We start from the raw sequence: 23,552 nt of genomic DNA on the forward strand, positions 1-23,552 counted from the left end.
ATCAGATGGTGGTAAGAGTGCTAAAGGGAAAAAAACACTAAGAAAGGGGAGACAGGGAGAATGTGTGTATGTGTGCACGGCCGTGAGTGCACGTGTGTGTTGGCGAGTTGACAGGGCTGACACACAACTGTCCCTTCTGGCGAAGAGGATCAGGCAGCAGCTTCTGTGACTGGCCGGTACCTCTGCTTCTACAGTGTTGACTATTTTGAAACATCACGCAAGAGTGGGATTGCCCTTTCAAAGCAATTGACAGGGAGGTCTCACTGGTCAGGTGCCTTCTAAACATGGATGCAGGGAAGGTGGGGACAGTTGGAGGGAGGGTATTTCAGGCGCAGGTATCTCCAAGAGCAAAGCACAGAGGCAGGTGTGGCTACAAACGGGCAGGGAGGTCAGCGAGGCTGGCCAGGAACATGCCCAATAAAAGGCACTCGCCCTCCGAGTTGTGATACTTGAATGTAAAGACTCTGAGAGGCAAATCCACCCTTGCTCTTCCACTAAGCAGATTGAATAAACATTGTTCAAGTTAGAGTTCATCGCTCTGTAATTTTGAATGGCCCTAAATGATTCTAAGTCTTTGTCTAATTCAAAGATCAATGTCCCAGCCACCCAGAGGCAGACTTCTCCCTGGTGTTTACATAGCTTATAGTAGACACATTAAAGACATTCACAAGTAAAATGGGTGCTGTTTTTGTTTTTGAAACTACCACAAAGTACACATTCTGACCCCACCAACCTCCTCCTTCCTGGGTCTTCCAGCAGCATGTTTGTAGCGCCCTCTCCTGTCTGACAATCGCATTGGGCTTCCACCAGACTTGCCTGGGCACACCCTCACTTCCCCATGGCTCAGAATGGCTGACACTGGCCCAGAGAGAGAAGATTCCCGTTTCCCATGCACTCACATCCTTCTCCAGCCTAGCCTCCATTTAGCAGTTTTATTGTTTAAAGATACTGTCTCCTGTGGTCTCTTAACGTCTCTTCTTTCTGGCTTGCATCTGGCTCCCAGTCAGCAAGCTGGTGAGCATTCCTGCGCCAGTATTGGTGGTTTGGGGATATTCTCTTCCATTTCTCCGTGTCTCTTTTCCTCCTTTCCTGGAGAACTGGCAGGCACAAGCAGGGAGGAAGATGGAAGTTAGAACCTCGATCTGTTTCAGTCTGTGCCCGGCCAATCAAATCCCAGGGCTTGAAAGCCAGGAGTAGACCCCACAGTGGTTTTGACCTTGGCACAGAAGCTAAAGATACAGGCTTCCCCTAGCCCAGCCAAGCCACGGACATGCATTGAGCACTTCGGCCCATTCTCCTAAGGGAATGAAAGCAAATTTTAATGGGTAATGGAGGGTGGGAATGGAGCCCAGATAGGATTGTACCTACTCCCAAATTCAGATGTCGAAACCCTAACCCTCAATGTGATCATATTAGGGGGTGGGGCCTTTGGGAGGGGCTTAGCTTTAGATGAAGCCACGAGGATGGGGTCGCATGATGAGATGGGTGTCCTTGTAAGAAGAGAAAGAGACACTCTCTCTCTCCCCGCATCTCTCATTATCTACCCCGATTCTCCCTCTCTCTCTCTCTCAATCTTCGCCTTGTGCAGACACAGCAGTACACAGCAAGAAGGTGGCTATCTACAAACCAGGAAGAGAGGAGCCCTCACCAAGAGCTGAATCAGCCAGCACCTTGATCTTGGACTTCCCACTCTCCAGAACTATGAGAAATAAATGCCTGTTGTCAACAAAATTTAGCTCTGCACATCGATAAAGGTGGCATCAAAGCAGTAAAAAAAAAAAAAAAAATTAAGTACATAGGGTGTAAATGAAACAGATGAGCCGTGAGCTGATGACTATTGAAGTGGGCATAGATAAGCAGGGAGGTCTGTGCCAACACTGTCCAAAAGTATGTCACGTGGGCCATATATGTCATTTCAAATTTCCCAGTAGCCACATTTTAAAAGTTAAAAAGAAATAGGTGAATCCATTTTTTAAATGATCTTTAACTCAATAGATTGAAACTATAATCATTCCAACATGTGTCCATAGCCCGATCTGAAGCACTCTGTCTCACGGCTGGTGGTTTTTACATTGAACGGCAGAATTGTGCTAGACAATCTACTTTTATGCATGTTGAAAACGTTTTCCAGAATAAAAACAAAAAGTTGACAAACAACCCAAAATGTCTGTTGCTTAAGCTGCCCAGTCTGCGGTGTTTCGTTATGTCAGCTGGAGCTGAGATGGGGACTCAGGCCCTCTCTCTCTCCGATTGAGATTAATAAACCACTCCTACCCCTTCCATTCCTTCCCTTTCTCCGTCTTCAACACAGAACAAAAATGAAAAATGAATGCCACGAGTTATTTACCGGAAGCCCTTGTTCCAAGGCAGTGAGGTATCTCAGTTCCCTGCAGGTGGGGTAGATGGCTTTGCGAAAGTCTCTACTCTGGGGGGCCCTGGCCCAGCCCCACCTGCAGCAACCCTGAGAGCAGCCTCACGATGAGGAACAAGACGCTGGGAACGGCATTGTTGGGAAGCACAAATGAGTGATTTAGCTCTGCAGCCCCATAGTTTAAAGGCCATCTCCACTCTGCCTACCCTTCTGGCCTCATTCATTTTTCTTCTAAACTGAGTCTGTCCAACTCTTGCGCTCACTCCTTCCGCCTTCTTATCCCCAGCAAAATCGCCACCAGAGTGCACTTCTTGGCAGAGGGCAGCCCCCAGCAACTTGGAAAGCAGAGAACTTGGGATGAGGGAGTAGGCACAGGGCATGGGGAGGGAGTGCAGCCACCTCCCTGGTATCACTGTCACTGCCTCCTGGCTGGTCCCTGCCAGTCCCTGGCACAGATCTGGCCTGCCAGAGGATACAATCTCACCCTGCAATTGCACGCTCTGTTCTAGCTGCTGTTACATTTGAGATTGAACATAGAAAAAAAAACCACGATAACCATATTGAAAAGCTGACTCTGTCCCTGCCCAGCCTTTGGTTTTTGCGGGGAAAATGGAGTTTGGTGTGGAGGGATGGCGGGCTAAGGAGGATCTAGGCCTTCTGTGGCTGAGCAGCTCCATCTGACTGTCCTGGGTTTCGCCTTCTGGCTCCTTGGCTGGGACATGGGGTAACGCACCTCCCACTTTGAAGTCTCCCTCTCAAGATTCTGCAGGAGCACCCTTTCATTGACTATGTGTGGGATGAAAGGCTAGGAAAATGGCCCTATTTGGGGTTCAGTGAGTGTTTTCCTAGAAGGGTGACATTTGAAAATCACATCCACTTGCAAAGGGAGAAGGAGACAGAGCAGAACGACCTGGGCTTCTCCTTCTCTTTGAAAATGTGTTGTGATGCTCTCTGCGTCCGCCCCCTCCTCTGGAATTTACAGAGCCAAGTGTTTGGAGAGGAGGGTCTTCCACAAGATGCGGGACCTGGGGATGGAGGGAGATGGGATATAGAGGAGGAAGACCCAGGTCCTGTCCGAGTGTGCAGGGAGAGCTGTCTCCGTGGGCTCCAACAGGAAGGGGCAGGCTTGCAACGAGGAAACAGATTAGAGTCTGGGAAATCCTCGCAGCCCTCGTGACGTGGCACCCACTGCAACTGCACCGATGCAACCTCTAATTTTACCGCTGGTGGCAAGAATGAGCTCATGCTGTCTGCAAGTGACTTTCCCAGTTACCAGCCTCTCTCAAAGTGGCAGACTCCCAGCTCAGCCTTCTCCTGGGCCAGCAACACTCTGGCAAGAAGCAAAATCAGAGAGTTCCTTCCTGTGTGTGTATGTGTATGGGTTGAGGCCAAAAAGAGCTCAAATCTTCTTCATCCTAGATGGATGGAGACAGAAATTTGTAAGAGGAGCTGCAGGTGGAGTGATGTCCTTTCTTCTCTAACTTGCACGCACGCCTGGAGACTTCCAGCAAAGAAAAGGAAACCTCCTTCCTCACCCCAGCCCCTGGTGGGCCCCCTGTCCCACATGTTAGGGATTAAACTCCCACAGGAAGGTTTGCAGGCCTTCAAAAGACTGTGCAAGAGGCCTCCTCTTAATAAGGGAGTGACGCTGTTCGAGGCCCGAGGCGCATGCAGCTCAGATTCCTGGCTGCTGGACTTCTGGGAATTGAGCACGATTAGGGTAGAATCCACCCAGGTTTCAGCCATTTGTGTCCACACGAACTCCCACCCTCTGTGGTGTAAACAGAGATGCAGCCCTTTCTGCTATCTGGCCTCAGAGAGAGGAGAGGTTCTCCGCAAATACGGCTCTCAGGCCCCCTCTGTGAGCGAACAGTGTAACAGCACCCTAAAGACCAGTGCTCTTCCTGACAGTCTGGGAAGGGCCTGAGCTCGCAGCTGGGGACATTCAGAGTACGCAGAGGGTGTGTACTGTCACATCTGGACGTCATTAAGCAGGTGGGCGTGGCATGGCCACCATCTAGGCTGCCTGCCCCCAAAGCCCTCCCATTTACCAATCAGCCAGCCAGAAGGGCTTCAGCTGGGGATGTAGCACGGGTTGCGGGGGCGGGGGGGGGGCGGGGGGAAGCGTTGTTTGAATTAGGTGATTGAAGGGCTATAGGGACGGCAGGCCAGCTTCTCAGACATTTTCAATAAATGCTCACGGTTCTTCTTCCAAAGCAGGTGAAATGAGGATATGTAAGGAAATATTTGCAGTGGCTATGCCTATTCCACAGCAATCAGAAGGGGTGTCCTTGGGGTGGGACAGAGCTGGCAATCAATGAGTGACAGTCCTAGACTTCAAGGATCAGAAAGGCTAGACAGCAGTGGGGGCCCAGACTAAGCAGGACACGAGAGAGAGAAGAGGGAAGCGCTGTGGTAAACGGTGGAGGGTCTCACTAGTTCTTTGTTTCCCAGAAAACATATCAGACACACAGAGCCGACTTCTCCATTAAGCACCGGAGGCCCAGTGCCAGGGCCCATCGTCTTTTGGGGGCCCGTGAACATGTTTTCATTTCTTTTAAAACCAGAAAAAATAAGTAAAGCTTTAGGTTGAACAGCATGTTTTACTATGCAATATTAATTATACTTTTCTTTATGCCAACGCAGTGGCAAAATATTATTTTTATATTTTTGTTTGCGGGGAGAGTCCACCGAGGTGAAGTCCCCTTAAAGTTTCTCCAGCTGAGCTCCTTGGAGGACGTGCTGGCTCTGGGCCACAGCAGAGGACGCCTCAGGCCTCACTTGTTTGAATTCCTCCACCAATGTCCCGTTCTACCCTTTACAAGCCGAGCTCCGAAGAAAAAAGAAACAAAGAACGCACGCGCCTTGGCACCAACTTCACTTTCTCGGGCTTCTGCAGGTCCCAGGCCTCCCGTGTCTCCCTTTCCGCCCTGAGCATCTCCAGAGTTCGGAGCGCCTGACTTGGGCAGGAGAAACTGGAATCAACCGGTGGACCGAATCCCTTTTCCCAACCGCCGCCCCTGCCCCCCCATCACTCCATGTCCGGAAGAAGGCTGGGGGTCCCGGCTAAAGGAGAATCTGTGGGTCCTGTAAGGCATTTGAGAGAGGGGTGCGGGCGAGGCTGGAAGGACAGACTGGGTTGAGAACGGAGGGGCTCGCGCGCATCTCTCCCGGCGCGGCGGGAGGTTGGCACTGCTGCCCCCCGGCGGGTCCCGGAGCCAGTGGGCGCCCGCGGCCGCGCAGCCGGATTGTGTTTCTGCGGGGCTCGCTCCCGGGCCTGGCTCGGGGCCTCCGCCGCCACCGCCCCTCCCGGCGCGCAGGCTGCTCTCCAGTCGCGGCCACGGGGGTAGCGCTCGGCCCCCCTCTCCGCGTCTCCGCCTCCGCCTCCGCCGCGCTCGTCCCCGGCTCACGCTGCCCCCGCAGCTCCGGCTCGGCGCAGGCAGGAGCGGCTCTCAGGACGCCGAGCCCGGGAAGCGGAGGGCGGCGGGCTCGGCGAGAGGCGGCGGCAGCGGCCGAGGCGCTGGGGCGGCCGCTGCTCCTCCGGCTCGGGAGGGAGGTCGGCGATCGCCGGGCGTCCGAGGGAGCGCCGAGTCCCCGGAGCCGGGGCTGCCCGCCGGGCTCTCAGTGCGCCTCCCTGAAAGCTCCGGCCGGGGCGCGGCGGAGGGCAGAACCGCCGGTCTCCATCCTCGGGCCGGCAGGAGCCTCCGCGCCCGGGCGCCGGCCACAGCCCGCGTCGCGGAGCCCAGCACCCGCCCCTGCCGCCCCGCGGCCGACGCGGACATGGGCGCTCCAGGCTGCTCGCCCGGCTCCGAGACCCGCAAAGTTTGCTAGCTGGCTGGGCGCGAAGCCCAGGGCGCGCCCGGCCCCTGCGCCCCGGGAGGGGACCCGGAGTCTCCGGATTCGGCGCGAGGGCGGTGGAGCCCAGAGGGGTGGCTCGGCCCCGCCAGATGCCGCCTGCAAAGTTAGAGAGAAGAAAACTTCAGCTCCAGGGAGATTCGGACCGCTATGCTCACCGCGCCCCCCGAAACCGGCGCCCCTAAAAGAACCCCCGCACCCGCGTCTGCCGCCGCGCTCTGCTCGGGCCGGGTCCCGGGGGCCCGGCGCCTGGAACGGCGGTGACTGCCTTGGCCGGGAGAACCCCACCAGGGGGCGGGGAGGGGGCGGGGGGCGGGCAACGTGGCCACGGGAGGAAGTTTCCTGAAGTTGTCAGTTTATTCCGGAGCTCGGCCGGCGACCCGGCCGGATCGCAGAGGCCGCCCTGCCTGGGTGAAGTCGGAGTTGGGGTGCTCAGGGAGAGAAGCGCCCTAGTCGGAGAGGGCGGCTTGGCCTCTTTCTGCCTTCTCGCCCCTCGCCTTCCCGGCGCGCTGCCGGGCTCGGACTAGGACAGAAGAGGAGGAGGAAAGGTTGGGGTGGCCAGCGCTGCCCCTCCCGGGCTTATTACGCCCGGGGCGCGGAGCCGCGTAGACTGACTGTCTCCCGGGACGGAGCCACGGGGTACCGGACCCCACCAGGATTATAAAACAGGGCGGAGGGAAGGGAGACCTCGAGTACCCCCCTCCAGGCTGGTCACCATGTGGGGGCTTTGGATCTGGACGCTGCTGGCTCTGCATCAGATCCGCGCGGCCGGAGCCCAAGGTAAGGAGGGACCCCCACGTGGGGATGGGAGGGAGCTGGGAGAGGGGGCGGGGTAGGGGCGGCGGGAGCCCGCCGGCCTCACGGTGGCCTCCCGGGCACCCGGCTTAGCCGCGGCAGAGCCCTCTCCAGGGAGTTTCAAGACGCCCCCATCTCCCGAGTTTTGGAGCTCTTTTGGGGGTGGAGCAGTCTCTCCGAGACTTGTGGCTTCGGAATGGGGGAAGGTGGTGATGACCTGGGGAGGCAGACAAGAGCCCAAGGTGAGGTGGGAGGGGCGCTCCCCTCCCCCCGTTTGCTGTGGATGCCCTGCGCCGGCTGGGGAGGGGTGCGACATTCCGTGCCAGGCGCCACGCTCGGCTCCACTGAGCTCCCCAGACTGAGCTCCTGGTTCCCTGCTCCGTGTCTGCGGGGAAGGGCAGGGCCCCTGCCGGGCAGGCGATGGCGTCCCCGGGGCGAGGGAAAGGGGTGGGCGGGCGCTGGGTGCCGGGTCGCTCGCCCAGGGAGAGCAATCGCCCGGCGTGGCCACGTACGGGAGCCTGCGCCTGGCTGCCCGGCCGGCCGCTGGGGCGGGGGTGCTTCGCTGCGCGGGCCTGGAACCGGCATAGCGGGTGCAGCCGTGGACCCACCGGGGGGTGGTGCAAGGGGAGGGTCTGAGGCCTCCCCTCCCAGCCCTCCACCCGCACCCAGCATCCCCGCCCCTGCCTTCAGCCTCCTAGGTTCGCTCGATAGTCTGTGCAGCCGCTCGCTGCTGTGACCTGTGGCTGCCGGGAGCAGCCTTGCGGTGGAGAAGGGCTGGTGGTTTTGGGGTTGGGACTGTTACGAAGGATCCGAGACGTGACCTGCGCTGCCGGCTTCCTGAGGGTGGATGCCCAGACGTCTCACTGGTCCCTGGGCAGGTCCCCGCGGGGAAGGGCGGCTGCACCGGCGGTTCCTCGCCTTTGGGGTTCGCCGAGCCAGACAGTGGTGTCAGCGGTGTCCGAGCGGCGCCTGCTGGGGGTGGAGGGAGACGGAGCCTGGACTGAGCTCCAGGACTCGCAGGGCTAGGCTTTCACCCTCCCAAGCTCAAGAGGGGGCCAGACTTCGGGGACTGCAACCCACTCCCCACGCCGCCTCTTGGCCCTCCAAACCTTCTGGGAAGAAGAGACCCCCGTGCGCCCAGCGTCAGGCAATCCAGAGAGCCAAGATCAAAGAGATGAAAATAATCAGCTCTCACTCACAGGGCTGAGGGGAGGATTTTACGAGGTAATTTACGTAAAAGCACTTAGAAATTTTGTAACGAGCCCTATAAATGTAAGGTAATAAAAGTTATTATTTTTATGATTATCATAAAATCTTGGAGCAAGCGAGGAGCTCAGAGGTCGTCTTATTCTAGCAGCCATTTAGCAGATAGGGAAACTGAGGCCAAATGGCATCAAGTGACTTGCCCAAGGCCACTCTGTGGTCTGGGGGCAGAGGCAGGTCTGGAACCAGGTGAGTTCTGAGCCCTCTCCCTCAAACCGAGACCAGCCGCCTGGAGTCTCCTTGTCTGGGGCACCTGTTTGCGGGGTCCCAGGAGGACCCTGATGCTGGCGAATAGGAATGGGTTGTCCTTCATCCTGGAGCTGCCTCACAGTTGTGCTCTGAGATAACCAGTGTTACCAGCCAAAAGCCTAGATGGCGTGGAGGAAAGGGATGCCAGCATCTGTCTGGACCCTTCTAACTTCATGGTTTCCCTGGGCAGGTGGCTCACCAATTCTTGTCTTATCTAGGACCAGGCCCTTATGGAATCCCCAGGGCACCTGATGGCCCTTCCTGCCCCACCTCTACACCTGTGCCATTCACTTGAGGCCAAGATCTCATCCCTCCTGCTAACGTTAAGGCCAGGTGGCCCCCTGCCCCTGAGCTTCCTGCAGGAGGGGCTCCCCTGTCAGAAGCAGAGAAGGTCTCTCTGATTGATTCACTTCCTCTCTGCCTTTCTTGTTTGCTGCCTTTTTGCATGTCAGGCTGCCCAGGTCCCTGCTGCTCTGCTCGTGTTCTCTGGCTCCGAGAGTGTTTTCCAGCATCGGGCCCTCTCCCGCCATGTGTGTCCCCGGCAGCAAACTTGCAGAGGATTGTGGGAAGGCGGTCCTAGGCTTGGGCAGTGCTGGCTTTAGGTGTTGGAGGGGGTGGGATTAGGGCATGGGGTCTTTTTTTATCTGCTTTGGGGTTAGAGAATGAGTTTCTCCCAGTCTCAGGCCATGACATTAATCCTTTGGGGGTAGCCGAAGCCACCGGCTCTGTCATTTCTAAGCCCACAAGCCTGGTTTTCCAGGCATGGCAGAGAACGAGGGACCAAACAATCGTTCTTCCCTTGAGACAAACTTCATATTGGCCACTGTCACCAGATTTTATCTGGGCCTAGCCTGGTTGCTTTTCTTAGGTGCTGGATCTGAGAGACATCACCTGGGTATACTGAAAGCTAACATTTACCATTGTCCCGACACCCGATGGGTCACATGATTCAAACTCATTTCCCAAGCAAAGTGCGGTGAGGTTGTAGAAGAGCATTGTCTTTGGCAGCAGAAAGAACGGGTTCTCATGATCTGGCTTTGCGGCTTCGCTGCAGAGGGCTTCAGCAAGACTCTTGGCCACTAAGAGCCTCAGTTTCCTCATCGGTACCTTGGCAATAATAGCTCTTGCCTTATAGAATTGCTAGGAGAATTCAAGGTATTCCGGGGACAGGGGCCCAGCCAGTGCCTGGCACACAGAAGGTATTAATACATGGCAGTTATTACTACTGTTATGATGGCTTTAACGCTAAGCTAGGAGTCCATGAAGAATGGTACCCTGCCACCCACCAATAAGACCTAGAATTCTTTTTCCTTACCCAGGAGGTTTCTTTAACTTCTTTTCATGGCCACATTACTGCATCTCCAAGAGTGGTCCTCAAGCACTTAGCTCCCAGGGAGTTGTGGCAATGCAGATTCTTGGGCTCCACTCCCAGACACTGTGATTGGAAAGGTCTGGGTGAGCCTGGAAGTCTTTTAACAAGAGCCTCTGAGAGATTTCTCATGTGCTTGGAAGCTTGATTACTGCTGGAGGTCATCCTGGCCAGCCTGAGAGGTTGGGAGGAGGGCAGGAGGAGTCCAACCAGATGGTCCAGAAGTTTCTTTCAAGGGACTCATGCCTGGGGGAAGAACAGAAGGAAGGGAATCTGAGCCAAGTGAACAAGGCAGTGGGGAAAACCCTGAAAGAGGACTGGAACCCCCAGCTCTAGAGGCTCCTGAAAGGCTCCAAAGGGAGAGAATTTAGTGCTGGGAGCTAATCACAATAAAAGCCAACAGTACACGAGGGAGCGGATGAAAGTTTAATTACATGGTGTGGCTAAGCTGTAATTATTAATTACTGACAGCAAAAAATAACTTATTGATCAGGGCCTTTTGCTAATTACCAGGAGGCCGAGTGTCGTGCTTGCCTGGGGCTCAGCTATCAAAAACCCCACTAGAGAATGGAATGGGGGTGTCCCTGCTCTCCTGTGCCCCTCTTTCCCTCACCCTTTGTACCCCTTGGCTTCAGCTGGGAAGTCTGGAACATTCTGGCAGTGTTTAGACAAGGGATACAGCTTGGTGCTTCCACTGGCTGCACAGAATCACCCCTGCCAGGGAGGAACAGAGTTAGGACCCCCACCCAGAGGCTGTATTCTGCTGGCTGCCTGACACCTGCCTCAGAAATCCCACCCTCAACCCCCCCAACACACCCCCCGCCCCCGCTTCATGCATTTGTTGGGCAAATATTTATTGACTGTCTCTCCCTCGTGTCCTCTACTAGAAGGCCGTCATAGGGGCCAGGAACCTTGTTCTACAAGGGAAAGGAGGCTGGGAAGGAGGCCAAATTCTTTACAGCGATCCTCTGTTTAAACAGCGCCTGAATGGCTGACTTTAAAATGAAGTGTTAACCTGCATGTTGGTTTGCATTTGACTTTGTACCACAGGACACAGTCAGGCTGTAAGCTAACCAGAAAGGGAGAATGGGCTTGTCTTCTATCCTAAGGACTCATGGGAATCATTGCATTTGACTTGAAAGACACACGAAATGTCATCTAGGACCATCCTCTGCCCACAAGGCCATCTGGTTTCTGCTTACATACCCTTAATAATGGAGGACTCACTACCTCTCGACAAAAGCTGGTTTTTATGTTTTATGTTGATGAAGAAATTGATCTCCTTGGCCAGGCATTGTGGCTTACGCCTGTAATCCCAGCACTTTGGGAGGCCAAGGCAGGAGTTCGAGACCAGCCTGACCAACATGGAGAAACCCCGTCTCTACTAAAAATAGAAAATTTGCTGGGCATGGTGACGCATGCCTGTAATCCAGCTACTCGGTAGGCTGAGGCAGGAGACTCGCTTGAACCCGGGAGGTGGAGGTTGTGGTGAACCAAGATCGTGCCGTTGCACTCCAGCCTGGGCAACAGGAGCAAAACTCTGCTAAAAAAAAAGAAAAAGAAATTGGCCTCCTTGTAGCTGGTTTTCCTAGGATCTGCCTGTGGTTTCCTCTGATTGGCTGGAGCCCACTCCCTGTCCCTCCTGACTCCTAGCCCCTCTGGGAGGCAGGAGGCTGATTTGGAATTGATGTCTGGTGTTACTGTGCTCCCTGCGGGGTTTCTACCCTGCTCCCCCTGGAGCGCGTTGCTGAAGACAGCCCTGGAGCTGCCTAAAGCGGTGGGAATTAGTCATCATAATTTGGGGCCTTGGGATGCCAATAGCAACAAATGGGCCAGCAGCAACTGGCGGCTGTGGCCCACTGCCTGTAATGGAAAGGAAAACAAGCCTGTTGCCGAGACACCCGGTGCCCCCTCCCCTAGGTGTCCCACCCCCAGCTGTCCATGTGCTGGGCAGGAGGCAGGGCCAGTGAGCAGCACTGAGCAGGGACTGTCGAGGGCTGCTCAGTGTCCCGGGGGAAGGGAGAGAGGGAGCTGCGGGGCTTGTCCCCTCAGACTCTCTGGGCCCGGTGCCTGAACCAAAAAGCCTCTTGCTGAGCCCAGGGAGCCCTGGGCAGGCCCTTCTCCTGCAGACGTGGTGAATTGCTCCGAGTGTGGCTTCTGCCCCTTTGAATCCTGCTTCCATCACTGGGCAATGCTCAGCTGAACTTGTTTTCTTGTCTTTAAAATGCGTAAAGTTAAAAATAGTTGTATCTACAAGCCAGGGGCAGTGGCTCACAATTGTAATCCCAGCACTTTGGGAGGCCGAGGCGGCAGAACACTTGAGGTCAGGAGTTCAAAACCAGCCTGGTTAACATGGGGAAACCCCATCTCTATTAAAAACACAAAAATTAGCCAGGCGTGGTGGCAGGAGGCTGTAGTCCCAGCTACTCGGGAGGCTGAGGCAGGAGAATCTCTTGAACCTGGGAGGCAGAGGTTGCAGTAAGCTAGGATCACACCACTGTACTCCAGCCCGCACAACAGAGCGAGACCCTGTCTCATTAAAAAACAAGCAAACAAACAAAGTTGTATCTACCTTACAGAGTTGTCTTGGATGACCAAATGAGACTGTCCAGATCACTTTGAAAATGCCCTTTGTAAATGTTAACTGCTTATAATGTGTCTGTCACAAGCTAGGAGGATATCCCAATCACTGCCCCTCTGCTCCCCAGACATGAGCCTTCTCTCTCCCCTCATCTCCCCTAATATGATGTGAGTTCCCCTGCACTCACTCCTGTCCACCACTGACTGCCTGTTGTTCTTGAAACTCACCAGGGTTCCTGCCTTTCCATCAATGGTGCCCACACCTCCCAGATATCTGCAAAGTACCCCTTGTTTCCTCCGGGACTTCCTTCTAATGTCTCTTATCCATCTGGGAGCATCCTATAACGTGGCATCTCCCAGCACCCACCCCCTCCCTCTGCATCACTTTCTCCATTGCACTCAACTCCAGCTGACATATATTGACTTGTTTGTTTATTACTGGTCTCTCCAGAGGGCAGGGGCTTTGTTTCATTCATTGGTATATTCCTAGCCACTAGGGCAGTGCGTGGCACATAGAAGGAGTCAGCATAATATGAGGAATGAATGAATGAATGAATGAATGAATGAACGAACGCACGCACGCACACTTACTGGAGGCATATAGCCCTCAGTCATCTGATTCCTACCAGCTCCTCCTCCCAGGCTGCTCGCCTGATCTCTACAGCTGATTGACTTGTGAAATGCCTCTGGTCTCTGTACATCCAGCACACCCCATGCCATGTAGCCCTCGGTGCATGGAGCAGCCAGGCACCTCAAGAGTGGGAGCCCTGCCCTCCAGCAGCTCCAGCAGATGTACCCATGGAATGGGATAGTGTTGCCATTGAGACAGGAGCTTCTGCTCAGATTTTCTGGCTGTTTTCCCAGCTCTTCCTGACTCTGGCCCGACAGATGAATCTGCCCCTAGCAGGTCTGCTCTCTGGGTTGGGCAGCCCCTGGGTCTTTACTGAAGTCCCATCAACTGAGCTCCAACTTTATGACATGAAGGGAATTGAGAGGAGTGATAGAAGGTTTGGGGGTTAATGCCATCCATACATGGATGCACCATTTGAAATACACAGGGTCCTTGATTAATGCTGCTCCAGAGGAGAAGGGAGAGGAAGATCTTGCATCAACACTTAAATTCCCAGTCGGGTGCGATGGCTCATGCTTGTAATCCCAGCACTTTGGGAGGCTGAGGGAGGTGGATCGCCTGAGGTCAGGAGTCTGAGACCAGCCTGGCCAACATGATGAAATCCTGTCTCTACTGAAAATTAAAAAATTTAGGCAGGTGTGGTGTCACATACCTGTAATTCCAGCTACTTAGGAGGCTGACACAGGAGAATTGCTTGAACCCAGAGGCAGAGGCTGCAGTGAGCTGAGATCACACTACTGCACTCCAGCCTGGGTGACAGAGGGAAACTCCATCATACACACAAAAATAATAATAATAATTCCTTAGATTGTGTTTCTTCTGATTGCAGCCCATTCATTAGAATGGATTACATGGTCCCACCCAATGGCAAGGGAGCTAGGAAGTACAGGCTTTCATATGCTGGAAAAAGACAACCAGATCTCATGCACTGGCAATGCCTAGTGTTCCTTCACAACCACAGAGAAAACACTGAGAGGGTTGCTTCACACAAGACATTTTTACTTTACACACTCCTAAAGCAGAATCCCAGTCTGTGCTATTACTTCCTTGTTCAGAGGCTTATTTCATTCCCCATAAGCTGTTGAGAAGTGGTATGTATAGGATCAGTGCCTTGGAATTGGGCTGACCTTGATTCAAGCTCTGTCATTTGCTATCTGTGGCACTCTGGGTTAAGTCATTTAACATTCTCAACCTCTATTTCTTTGTCTGTAAAACAAGGAGAAAAGCCTTCCAAGGCTTAAATGAGATAGTACACATAGAGCACTGAGAATATTTAATAAATGACTTTATTTGTACTTCTGTGCTTGCCCCTCAAAATCTGATTGCATTAAGACAGATTTTCTTCTCTAGTATCTTTGCTATATATTTCACCCATATCTTCCGTATCTTCTCACCTTGTTTAAAATTTATTTATGAGACAGAGTCACCTAGAGTGGAGTGCAGTGGTACAATCTCGGCTCACTGTAACCTCCGCCTCCCAGGTTCAAATGATTTTCCTGCCTCCGCCTCCTGAGTAGCTGGGATTACAGGCATGTGCCACCACGCCCGGCTAATTTTTGTATTTTTAGTATACACAAGGTTTCACCACATTGACGAGGCTGGTCTCAGACTCCTGACCTCAAGTGACTCACCCACTTTGGCCTCCCAAAGTGCTAGGATTGCAGGCATGAGCCACCACACCAGGCTCACCTCAATTTCTTTTGCTTCTTCCCCAATTTAGAATCTTCTTGTCTTTCCTTCCATCCTGAGCTCAGGTTTGGTGCCCAGTTCTGCTTGTCAGATATGGCAAGGTACATTATAGCCATCATCTGCCTCAGTCCTCCCCATGACTCTGACATATAGATAAACTGAGGCTGAGAGATTAACCACCCAAGGCCCTCTAGCAGGGAAGTTCAGGAGGCAGAATTTGAACTCAGGGCTCTCTGGTCCCAACGTCTTTTCTCTTTCCTCTGCTCCAGGCTGCCTTTGGCTTCCACAGCATACGCCACTGTCTTCCCAAGGAGAGATGGCCATTCTCCAGGGAGATGCCCAGACAGTTGTGCTGTTTGAAGACTGAGGCTGGTCCAGGGAGGGTGGTAGAATTTGGAAAGAGGCCTTGGAACTCCTCCTCCTGTTCTTTTTCTTCCTCCTCCTTCTGATCCTCCTGTCTCTTGCCTCCACCCTGGCTGTGTCCTCACTGGGCCTTAACTTGGCAGAAGATTAAAGGTCTTCTCCTCTTCTCCTTGTCTCCGTCCTTCTCTGGGGTTGGGATGCCCCAGAGCTGTTTGAGGAGTTCCCTTAAGGTACTTGGGGCATTCACCACCAGCTTGCCAGTAACTGAGCCACACAAGAGCCTTCTAAATTGAACGGGGTGTGAGGGTGGGGAGATTGAGGGGAAGAAAGGCAATTAAAGTTTAATGCCACATAGGAAGCTCTTAGTGACCCAGAGAGGTGATGAAATTTTGATGATGTGACAGTCTTAACGGAAGGAAATATTATTTGCCATAACGAGGCCCATTCAGGGAATTTGGTGTCTGGGGCAGACACCAGTGACTCTTAAGGGCCTGCTAGAGCCAGGACTCTGGAAACTTCCCCTCCCCCTGGCACCTCCCTGGAGGTACAGATCTGGGAGGCAGAGGTGTTACCTAGAATCTGAGTGAAAGTCAAAAATACCACTGGGCACCTGAACAATTGGACTGTCACCACATAATGTGAGGTACTTATGAATCTGGAGCCGATGCTTCATTTGATGCTTCTAACTGTGAGAGCCAGTGCAGAAAGTGGCAGCAGGGGCCCAGGAGGGAAAGCATAGAGTGCTGAGAAACCTGCAATGGGCCGGGCGCAGTGACTCACACCTGTAATCCCAGCACTTTGGGAGGCACAGGCGGGCAGATCACTTGAGGACAGGAGTTTGAGGCCAGCCTGGCCAACATGGTGAAACCCCACCTAAAAATACAAAATGCAAAAATAAACTGGGCGTGGTGGCACATGCCTGTAATCCCAGCTACTTGGGAGGCTGAGACAGGAGAATCTCTTGAACCTGGGAGACGAAGGTTGCCATGAACTGAGATGGCACCACTGCACTCCAGCCTGGGTGAGAGAGTGAGACTCTGTCTCAAAAAAAAAAAAATAGAAACCTGAAATGCAGGTGCCTCCCTGGGTTCAAATCCTACCTGTGGTTTACTGCCTGGGTGACCTTGGATGAGTTACACAGCCTGTCTGTGCCTCAGTTTCTTCATCTGTAAAATGGGGATAACAGTTGGGTTGTGACAAGGTTTAACGAGCTGTGCTAAGCTCCTGGGATACAGTGCTCTGTGTGTCATAAACACTGAATAGGGGTTTGTCACGTGATGGTCCTTAGTATCTTTATCTTGGAAGCAAGGTCAGTTTGGGGCCTGCAATTTGACAGGTGTCCCTGCCCCAGAGGCTTTTGTTCCTTTTGTCTTTCCCAGACCTGCCAGTGGCATCTAAACTTCTGCCTTTAGGGATTCATTTATTTGGTGAAGACATTCTCTGTCTCCAGCTTAAAATGCAAATATGGCACAGAGAACCCACCTATTAAGCTATCACCAGCTGTTCAGTCTGAAGGTGAAGGGTTGTATTGGATCCTTTCATAAAATCTCCAATGTATGTGGGTGGCCTTCATAGACACCCCATTTGCTCTTCACCCCAGTCTATGAAGGCGGTTGGCCGGAAAGTATTAACGTTACTCGTATTGTGAGCATGAAAGTCCAGAAACATTAAGTAACTTGCCGAGGTCGCTTGATTTGTAAGAAAGAGGTGATGAATGCGGGTCAGCTGCCTCCCAGGCCATTGCTTTCGATCTGGCCAAGATACCCACACTCAGGAGCTGTTCTCAGTGCTGCTTTGGGCTGGTGGACCAGGGTAGGCTCATTTGACCACGGGCTTCTCCTTTAGCTTGGGTGGGCACAGGAGTAGGACACAGGAGGCAGCCTGGGATGGCCTCTCCTCTCTGTAAGGACACGTGGAGCCCCCTCTTGATGTCCACAGGGTCTTAGTGATAGGGTCTGGATGCTAAGACCTGTCACATCACCCTGTTGCTCTCAGAACTCTGGTAGCGTCCCCACGGTGTGATTCAGTGGCGAACTCCACAATCTGGCCCTACGCACCACTGTGATCTTGCCTCCGCCTGTCCCCACACCAGCCTTCCACCAAGCTCCCACCACCCTCCCCACCCTGGCTGCCTTCCTTTCTCCCCTTTAAAACCCCTGTTCTCTTCTCCACTGACCCCAGACAGGCCAGTGTGAAGCCATCCCTGACCCCCAGCTGGGACTCCTCCTCCTCGGTGCTCCAGTCTAGATATCTCGCTGGGCACTTTGGCCTGTCGATCCTGAATTATCTTTTAATATCTGCATGTAACTGATTCCTTTAATTGTGAAATCCTTGAGTTTAGATAATAACCCTTCATCCACAAGGACCGAGGTATTAGACATAAATTATTTCTTGAATGAACACACTTAACTCTTTTAAGGGTGCTAAGGAGGTAATAGTGAAGTCAGAGAGAAAGATAACAAGTTCATGACTCTGTGTGGGCCTCAGAGGCCACGAAGGAAGACACTTATTGGGTCCTTTGGGGCCAGGCCTTTTAGCCTGTGTTGCTAGAAGTGTCCTCATTGGAAGAAGCGGGGAAGGTAGATGCAGCATTTCCAGACTCTTCCATCATGTGCCACTCATGGTAAGGAGGGTGGACACGTGCCCTGGGTGTCCAGCCATGTGGCCCGAAGCTGCCTATCAGCTGTATGACCTTTTCCTTTTATATATAACAGAAGGAACTATTATTTGCCGTGATGAGGCCCATTCAGGGAATTCGGCCTCTGAGGCGGACACCAGTGACTCTCAAGGGCCTGCTAGAGCCAGGACTCTGGAAACCTCCCCCTTCCCCGGGCACCTACCTGGGAGTACGGATCTGGGAGGCAGAGGTGTTGCCCAGAATCTGAGTAAAGGTCAAAAATACCACTGGGCACCTGAACAGTTGGACTGTCGCCACATAATGTGAGGTACTTACGAATCTGGAGCTGATGCTTCATTTGATGCTTCGAACTGTGAGAGCCAGTGCAGAAAGTGGCAGCAGGGGCCCAGGAGGGACAGCATAGAGTGCTGAGAAACCTGCAATGGGCTGGGTGCAGTGGCTCACACCTGTAATCCCAGCACTTTGGGAGGCGGAGGTGGAGGCGGGCAGATCACTTCTGGACAGGAGTTCGAGACCAGCCTGGCCAACATGGTGAAATCCCATCTAAAAATACAAAATACAAAAAATGGGCTGGGCATGGTGGCACATGCCTGTAATCCCAGCTACTCCGGAGGCTGAAACAGGAGAATCTCTTGAACCTGGGAGGCGAAGGTTGCCATGAGCTACGGTGGCGTCACTGCACTCCAGCCTGGGCGACAGAGTGAGACTCTGTCTCGGAACAACAAAGAAAATAGAAACCTGAAATGTGGGTGATTGAGATGTGGGTGACTCCCTGGATTTCAATCCTTTTTTATTTTTAATTTTGTATATATTTTTTAAATTTTTTAAATATATTTTATATTTTTAAATTTTATGTTCATATATATGTATGTGTGTGTATATATATTTAAATTTTACTTTATATTTACTGTTATCTCTTTTGAGATGCCAGTCTCACTCTGTCACCCAGGCTGGAGGGCAGTGGCATGGTAACAGCTCACTGCAGCCTCGACCTCCTAGGTTCAAGCGAGCCTCTTATGTCAGCCTCCTAAGCGGCTGAGACCACAGGTGTGCACTACCATGCCCAGCTAATCATTTCAGTTTTCATAGATACAGGGTCACTCTCTGTTGCGTAGTCTGATCTCGAATTCCTGACCTCATGTGATCCTCCTGCCACTGCCTCCCAGAGTGCTGTGGTTTCAGCTGTGAGCCACCACACCCCGGCCCTTTGAGTTTTAAAATCTGTGAATATTTGCATTCTACTCTGTGGTCTATCTGAATTCCATTCCAACACACAAAGGATACATGAAAGCCAATCAATGCTGCTGGAAGATGTGGCTTGTCATCCCCATGAGTTCTGGACCCCTAGAACATATGTAGAAATCTGGTCTTGAGAAACTTGAATGAGTCACATCGTCTGTAAGATTCTAAGACACTTTGCATGTATATATTTCAGCTGTTTGTGTTTAAAATTGTCTATGCCGTTTTCTAAAGCAGTTGGACCTCAAACATAGTTGAGTAACTCTACCTGTATTAGTCAGCGTTCCCTAGAGGGACAGAAGTAATAGGATTGACATATCTGCGAAGGGGAGTTTATTAAGCGTACTGGCTCACATAAACAGAGGGTGAAGTCCCACAATAGGCCACATGCAAGCTGAGGGGCAAGGAGGCCAGCCCGAGTCCCAAAACCTCAAAGGTAGGGAAACTGACAGAGCAGCCTTCAGTCTGTGGCTGAAGGTCTGAGACCCCCTGGCAAATCGCTGGTGTAAGTCTGAGAGTCTAAAAGCTGAAGAACTTGGAGTCTGATGTTCAAGGGCCGGAAGCATCCAGCACAGGAGAAAAATGGAGGCCAGAAGACTCAGCAAGCCAAGTCCTTCCACGTTCCTCTGCCTGCCTTATCCTAGCCACACTGGCAGCTGATTATGTGGTGCCCACCCAGATTGAGGGTGGATCTGCCTCTGCCAGTCCACGGACTCAAATGTTACTCTCCTTTGGCGACACCCTCGTAGACCCACCCAGGAGCCATACTTTGCATCCTGCGGTCCGATCATGTTGACATTCAGTATTAACCATCACACTGCCCATCTGCTCTGCCTGGCCTATGGCCCTGCCTTCAAGGGTGGTGGGAGTGAGAATACAGCTATTGCCCCTCCCTAGGGGACACTGCTGCTTGGGTGATTGGGGGGTATTCTGTGTTCAGGACCTGTCTCCTGCCTTCTCCCTGGACCTGCCCCCCTCCTCCTTTTAACGTAGACCAGGCGAGCCAATCAACACCAGCATTGGGGTCTTATTTGGAGACTGGGTGAGGGCCTGAAGACTCTCTCAGTGGGACGTTTGGGCTCTGGGATCACTATGTTCATCGCCCAGGAGCCTTTTTCATTTAGATGTGCGGGTACCTTCCAGAAGAGCTGAGGCTCCCAGAAGACCATCCCCTTGCAAAGCACGGCCTTACCGTGTGTGGCTGGTGTCCCAGAGCAGCTGCAAGCACCTTTTCATCCCCATACAACACTAAGGAAATGTTCTTGATTGGGTTCAAGCACCTCCTTCCAAAGCACCCACCCAGCTCCCCGGGGTGCCTGGCCAGCAGCCCGCCTGCCCATCCCTGATGTCTGTCTCCAGCTGCCCTGGCTGGAGGACTCAGAACCCAGAATGGAAGAGGGGCTTCTGCCCTGAGATGGTGCACCATGCTCAGACCAGATTGCTCAGTCAGCCCTGAAGTCTCCTCCCAATGGGCGGTATGCGCGTTGGTTTGGGACGGCTCTGGCTGGCTCAGTCTGGTGACCCTTGACTTCCCCATTTGGAGTCCCTCTCTTGCCCCGGTGTAGTGTCTATTTGGCTGGCAGACCGTCGCGGGGCCTGGGCTGCCAAGGAGGGCCGAGGGGACTTCCTCATTAGCTCGGCTCCAAGCTCATTATCCGCCTGCGCATCACTGGGTGAAAAATGGTTGTAGTCGGGACGGTAATAAATACGTGGCTGTCAGTGTTGATGTGATTGCACTAATGAAGAGAAATCAGCCCCAGAGAGGAGGCCCTCTGGCTGTGGCTTCAGGAGGCTGGAGAGCTCTGTCCACTGCCCATGCTCCTCTGTCCCAGAGCCCCAGGAAGGCAGAGAAGGGAGGTATTGGCATTTAACCCCTTCCTCCTCAGGCCCTGGTGGATGAAGAACCTAGAAAGTGCTGAAAACCAAGGAGGAACATCATTCTGCTCCTGGGAGGGGGTGATGTGCTAAGGGGCTGCCAGCCTCAGCCTGGGCCTTGGGCAAAGGCAAGTAGGACCAGTGGGCTGGACAGTGGTGCTTTTGACGGCTCAGCCTCCCTTGCAGAGCACTGGTTCGAAGCAGGAAGGCGTGGGGAGGAACACAAGGCCCATTGTCCGCGCCCCCAGGCCTGCCACCTCCCCTGGAATGTTAGGACTTGTGTCTCCAGGAACTTGGAATGTCTGGCCCCAGCTCTGCTGGGAAAGAGCTCGAGGGGCCCTGGGACTTAGAGGCGAGGCTGAGTCCAAGCTGAGGCACAGCCATGCCTCCTAGATGCTGGCAGAGAGGAGAGGGAAGACACTGGCCCCTCAGAGTGCCAGACTTTGGGGGACTCTGGGGGTTCAGGAGGGCAGGATGGGAGGGATGAGGGGTGCTCTTCCATCGGGGGTGTCAGGAGCCATGTTCTGGGAGCTCAGGTGTCACCTGCCTCTTCATGGAGGTGAGGCGGGGGCCTAGAGCAATGGCTCTTACACTTGAGCCCCATTAGAAGCCACTTGAGGACCTGTTAGAATGCGTATTCCTGGGCCTCATTCCCAGAGCTTCTGAAGCAGTGGGTCGGGGAGGGGGGCCTGGGAATTTGCATTCCTGACAGTTCCCAAGTGATGTTGCCACTGCTGCTGGTCCAGGGAGCCCACTTTGAGAAGGCCTGGCATAGAGGTTTGAAGAGGAGTTCCTTTCCTATGGTCAGGATGTCATGGTGGTGGCTGAGCTGAGCCACTTCTGCTCCATGGACTCTGTGTCAGCTGCTGCTGCTGCAGCAGGCTACAGCAAAGCTCAGTTAACAATGAACTTGAACTTGGCGATGGTCTTGCACCTGGTGGGGGGTTGGTATTGACCACCACTCATCCTTCTCTTCTTCCTGCAGGGAGCTTTTGCCCCTCCTGTCCTGCCTTAAAAGAAAAGAAAATCCATCCCAGAGCCCTCCTTCCTGGGAGAAGGAGCTTTTCCTAGAAGCTCCAAAGTAACCCCCATGAGTCAATGGATAACCAAAACCATGAACCTCTTTTGCTCCTCAGGCACTTACTAAGCACCACCTGTATACCAAGTGAAGCACCCAGGATCCAGCCCAGTCTAAGGCAGGTCCCTGCCCTCGAATTGCTCACGGTCAAGTGAAGGCAGCAAGCCTGCGGCTGGTTCTGTAGGACAGTGTGAAAAGTGTTCATTGCAGGGAGGAACCAGGTGATTTGGGAGTCCAGAGGGATGACCTGAGATGCCACCCCAGAGGAGGAGGTGACATAGAAGCTGAGTCTTGTAGGATGGGAGGGGCCCCCATCTTCCTTAGGAAACATGAGGTCTTCTTTTTCATCCTTACTGCTATCAAGCAGCAAATATGCCTAGAAAGGCAGCAAATATGCACCTTGGTGGTATCTGACCACAAAGGCTAGATTGTGCCTGACCACACCTAGGGGCTTCTGCCCTCAGGTGCTTATACCCAGGGTCACTTGCATTCCTGGGTGGCAACCGTCTTATAGAAGCTATGCTGGCATCAGAAGTGAAACAGCAACTTAAACCATGGTGAATCATCTAAGCACACGTGGGATGGACAGATGCGTCTGGGGTTTGTGGTCTTTCTTCCCAGCACCCTCCTTTGGCTCTGGATCCTGGAGCCTCCCTAAGGGCCAGTAGCTGAGCTAAAAATGGTAGGGAACAAGGAGAATTACTAAGGTCAGATTACAAAGGGCCACCTCACTCGATAAAGGAGGATGTGCAGCTGCCCAGAAAAGCAAGTGAGGTATGTGCGCAGGAGCCTGGCTGCCCCTCCGCAGTCTCCACCCACTGCAGCTGTTGGCCAATCCCTGGCAGGACTGAGTTCTCTGGACCCTCCTTGGCACCACCCACTGACATAGGAATCAGCAGAATTGGGAGGTGGGAGAGCTGCAGAACAGCTCATGATCTGTCTTCTCCAGCTCACTTCCAGGGGGTCTGGGCACAGATGACCTAGTTCCAGGGAAGCCACCAGCCTTTGCCAGGGGTAGGAGGGGGTGACTCAAGAGCCAGTCTCTGGGGTGTGGCTTTGGAAGGTGGCCACACTTTCTCCCATGTGCCCCAGTGCCTCTCTGGGGTGTGATGGGTTTGAATGTCCTCTGCAGGACTGGGAATCAGGGAGGAGTGACCGGCCTTGGGCTACCCCACGAACAGCACAGATGGCCACTTCCCTGTGCCTGACTCTCCTGACCCCAGAGCTGGCTGCTGGTTTAGGGGTGTCGTTCTCTGGGCCCCTCCCAGGTGGTCATTTTAGCTCTTCTATGCCACACAGCCCCAGACACTCAGGGTCCATGGGCGGGGTTTGGGGGGGCCTGCAGCTCACCTCCCACATCAGGAGCTTTTGGGGTTCCCCAGAACTCAGGGCATCATAAGAGCTCACATTGAGCTTTTGCAGGTATGACGTCATTCTAGATGCTGCATGTGGATCCGCCCCTCCAATCCTCTCGGGCCTCTGGGAGGAAGCATATGTTCCCATTATATGGACCAGTAAACAGACACAGAGAGCCCAGCAGCTTGCCCAGAGTAGCAC

General features: G+C 53.5%; 1 protein-coding gene across 1 annotated transcript in view; it reads left to right on the forward strand.

Annotated features, from left to right (window-relative positions):
* Window positions 1-6,639: 6,639 nt before the first annotated feature.
* Window positions 6,640-23,552, forward strand: part of SDK2 (sidekick cell adhesion molecule 2) — a 316,185-nt gene continuing 299,272 nt past the window's right edge. The window contains exon 1 of the mRNA XM_064369185.1: window positions 6,640-7,006. Within this exon, the coding sequence (XP_064225255.1) occupies window positions 6,943-7,006 (64 nt within the window). The 5' untranslated portion in view covers window positions 6,640-6,942. The remainder of the gene's footprint in view (window positions 7,007-23,552) is intronic.

The sequence above is a fragment of the Aotus nancymaae genome, unplaced genomic scaffold (assembly GCF_030222135.1).
Source record: "Aotus nancymaae isolate 86718 unplaced genomic scaffold, 86718_ANA_hifiasm-v0.15.2.pri h1tg000089l, whole genome shotgun sequence".
Lineage (NCBI taxonomy): Eukaryota > Metazoa > Chordata > Mammalia > Primates > Aotidae > Aotus > Aotus nancymaae.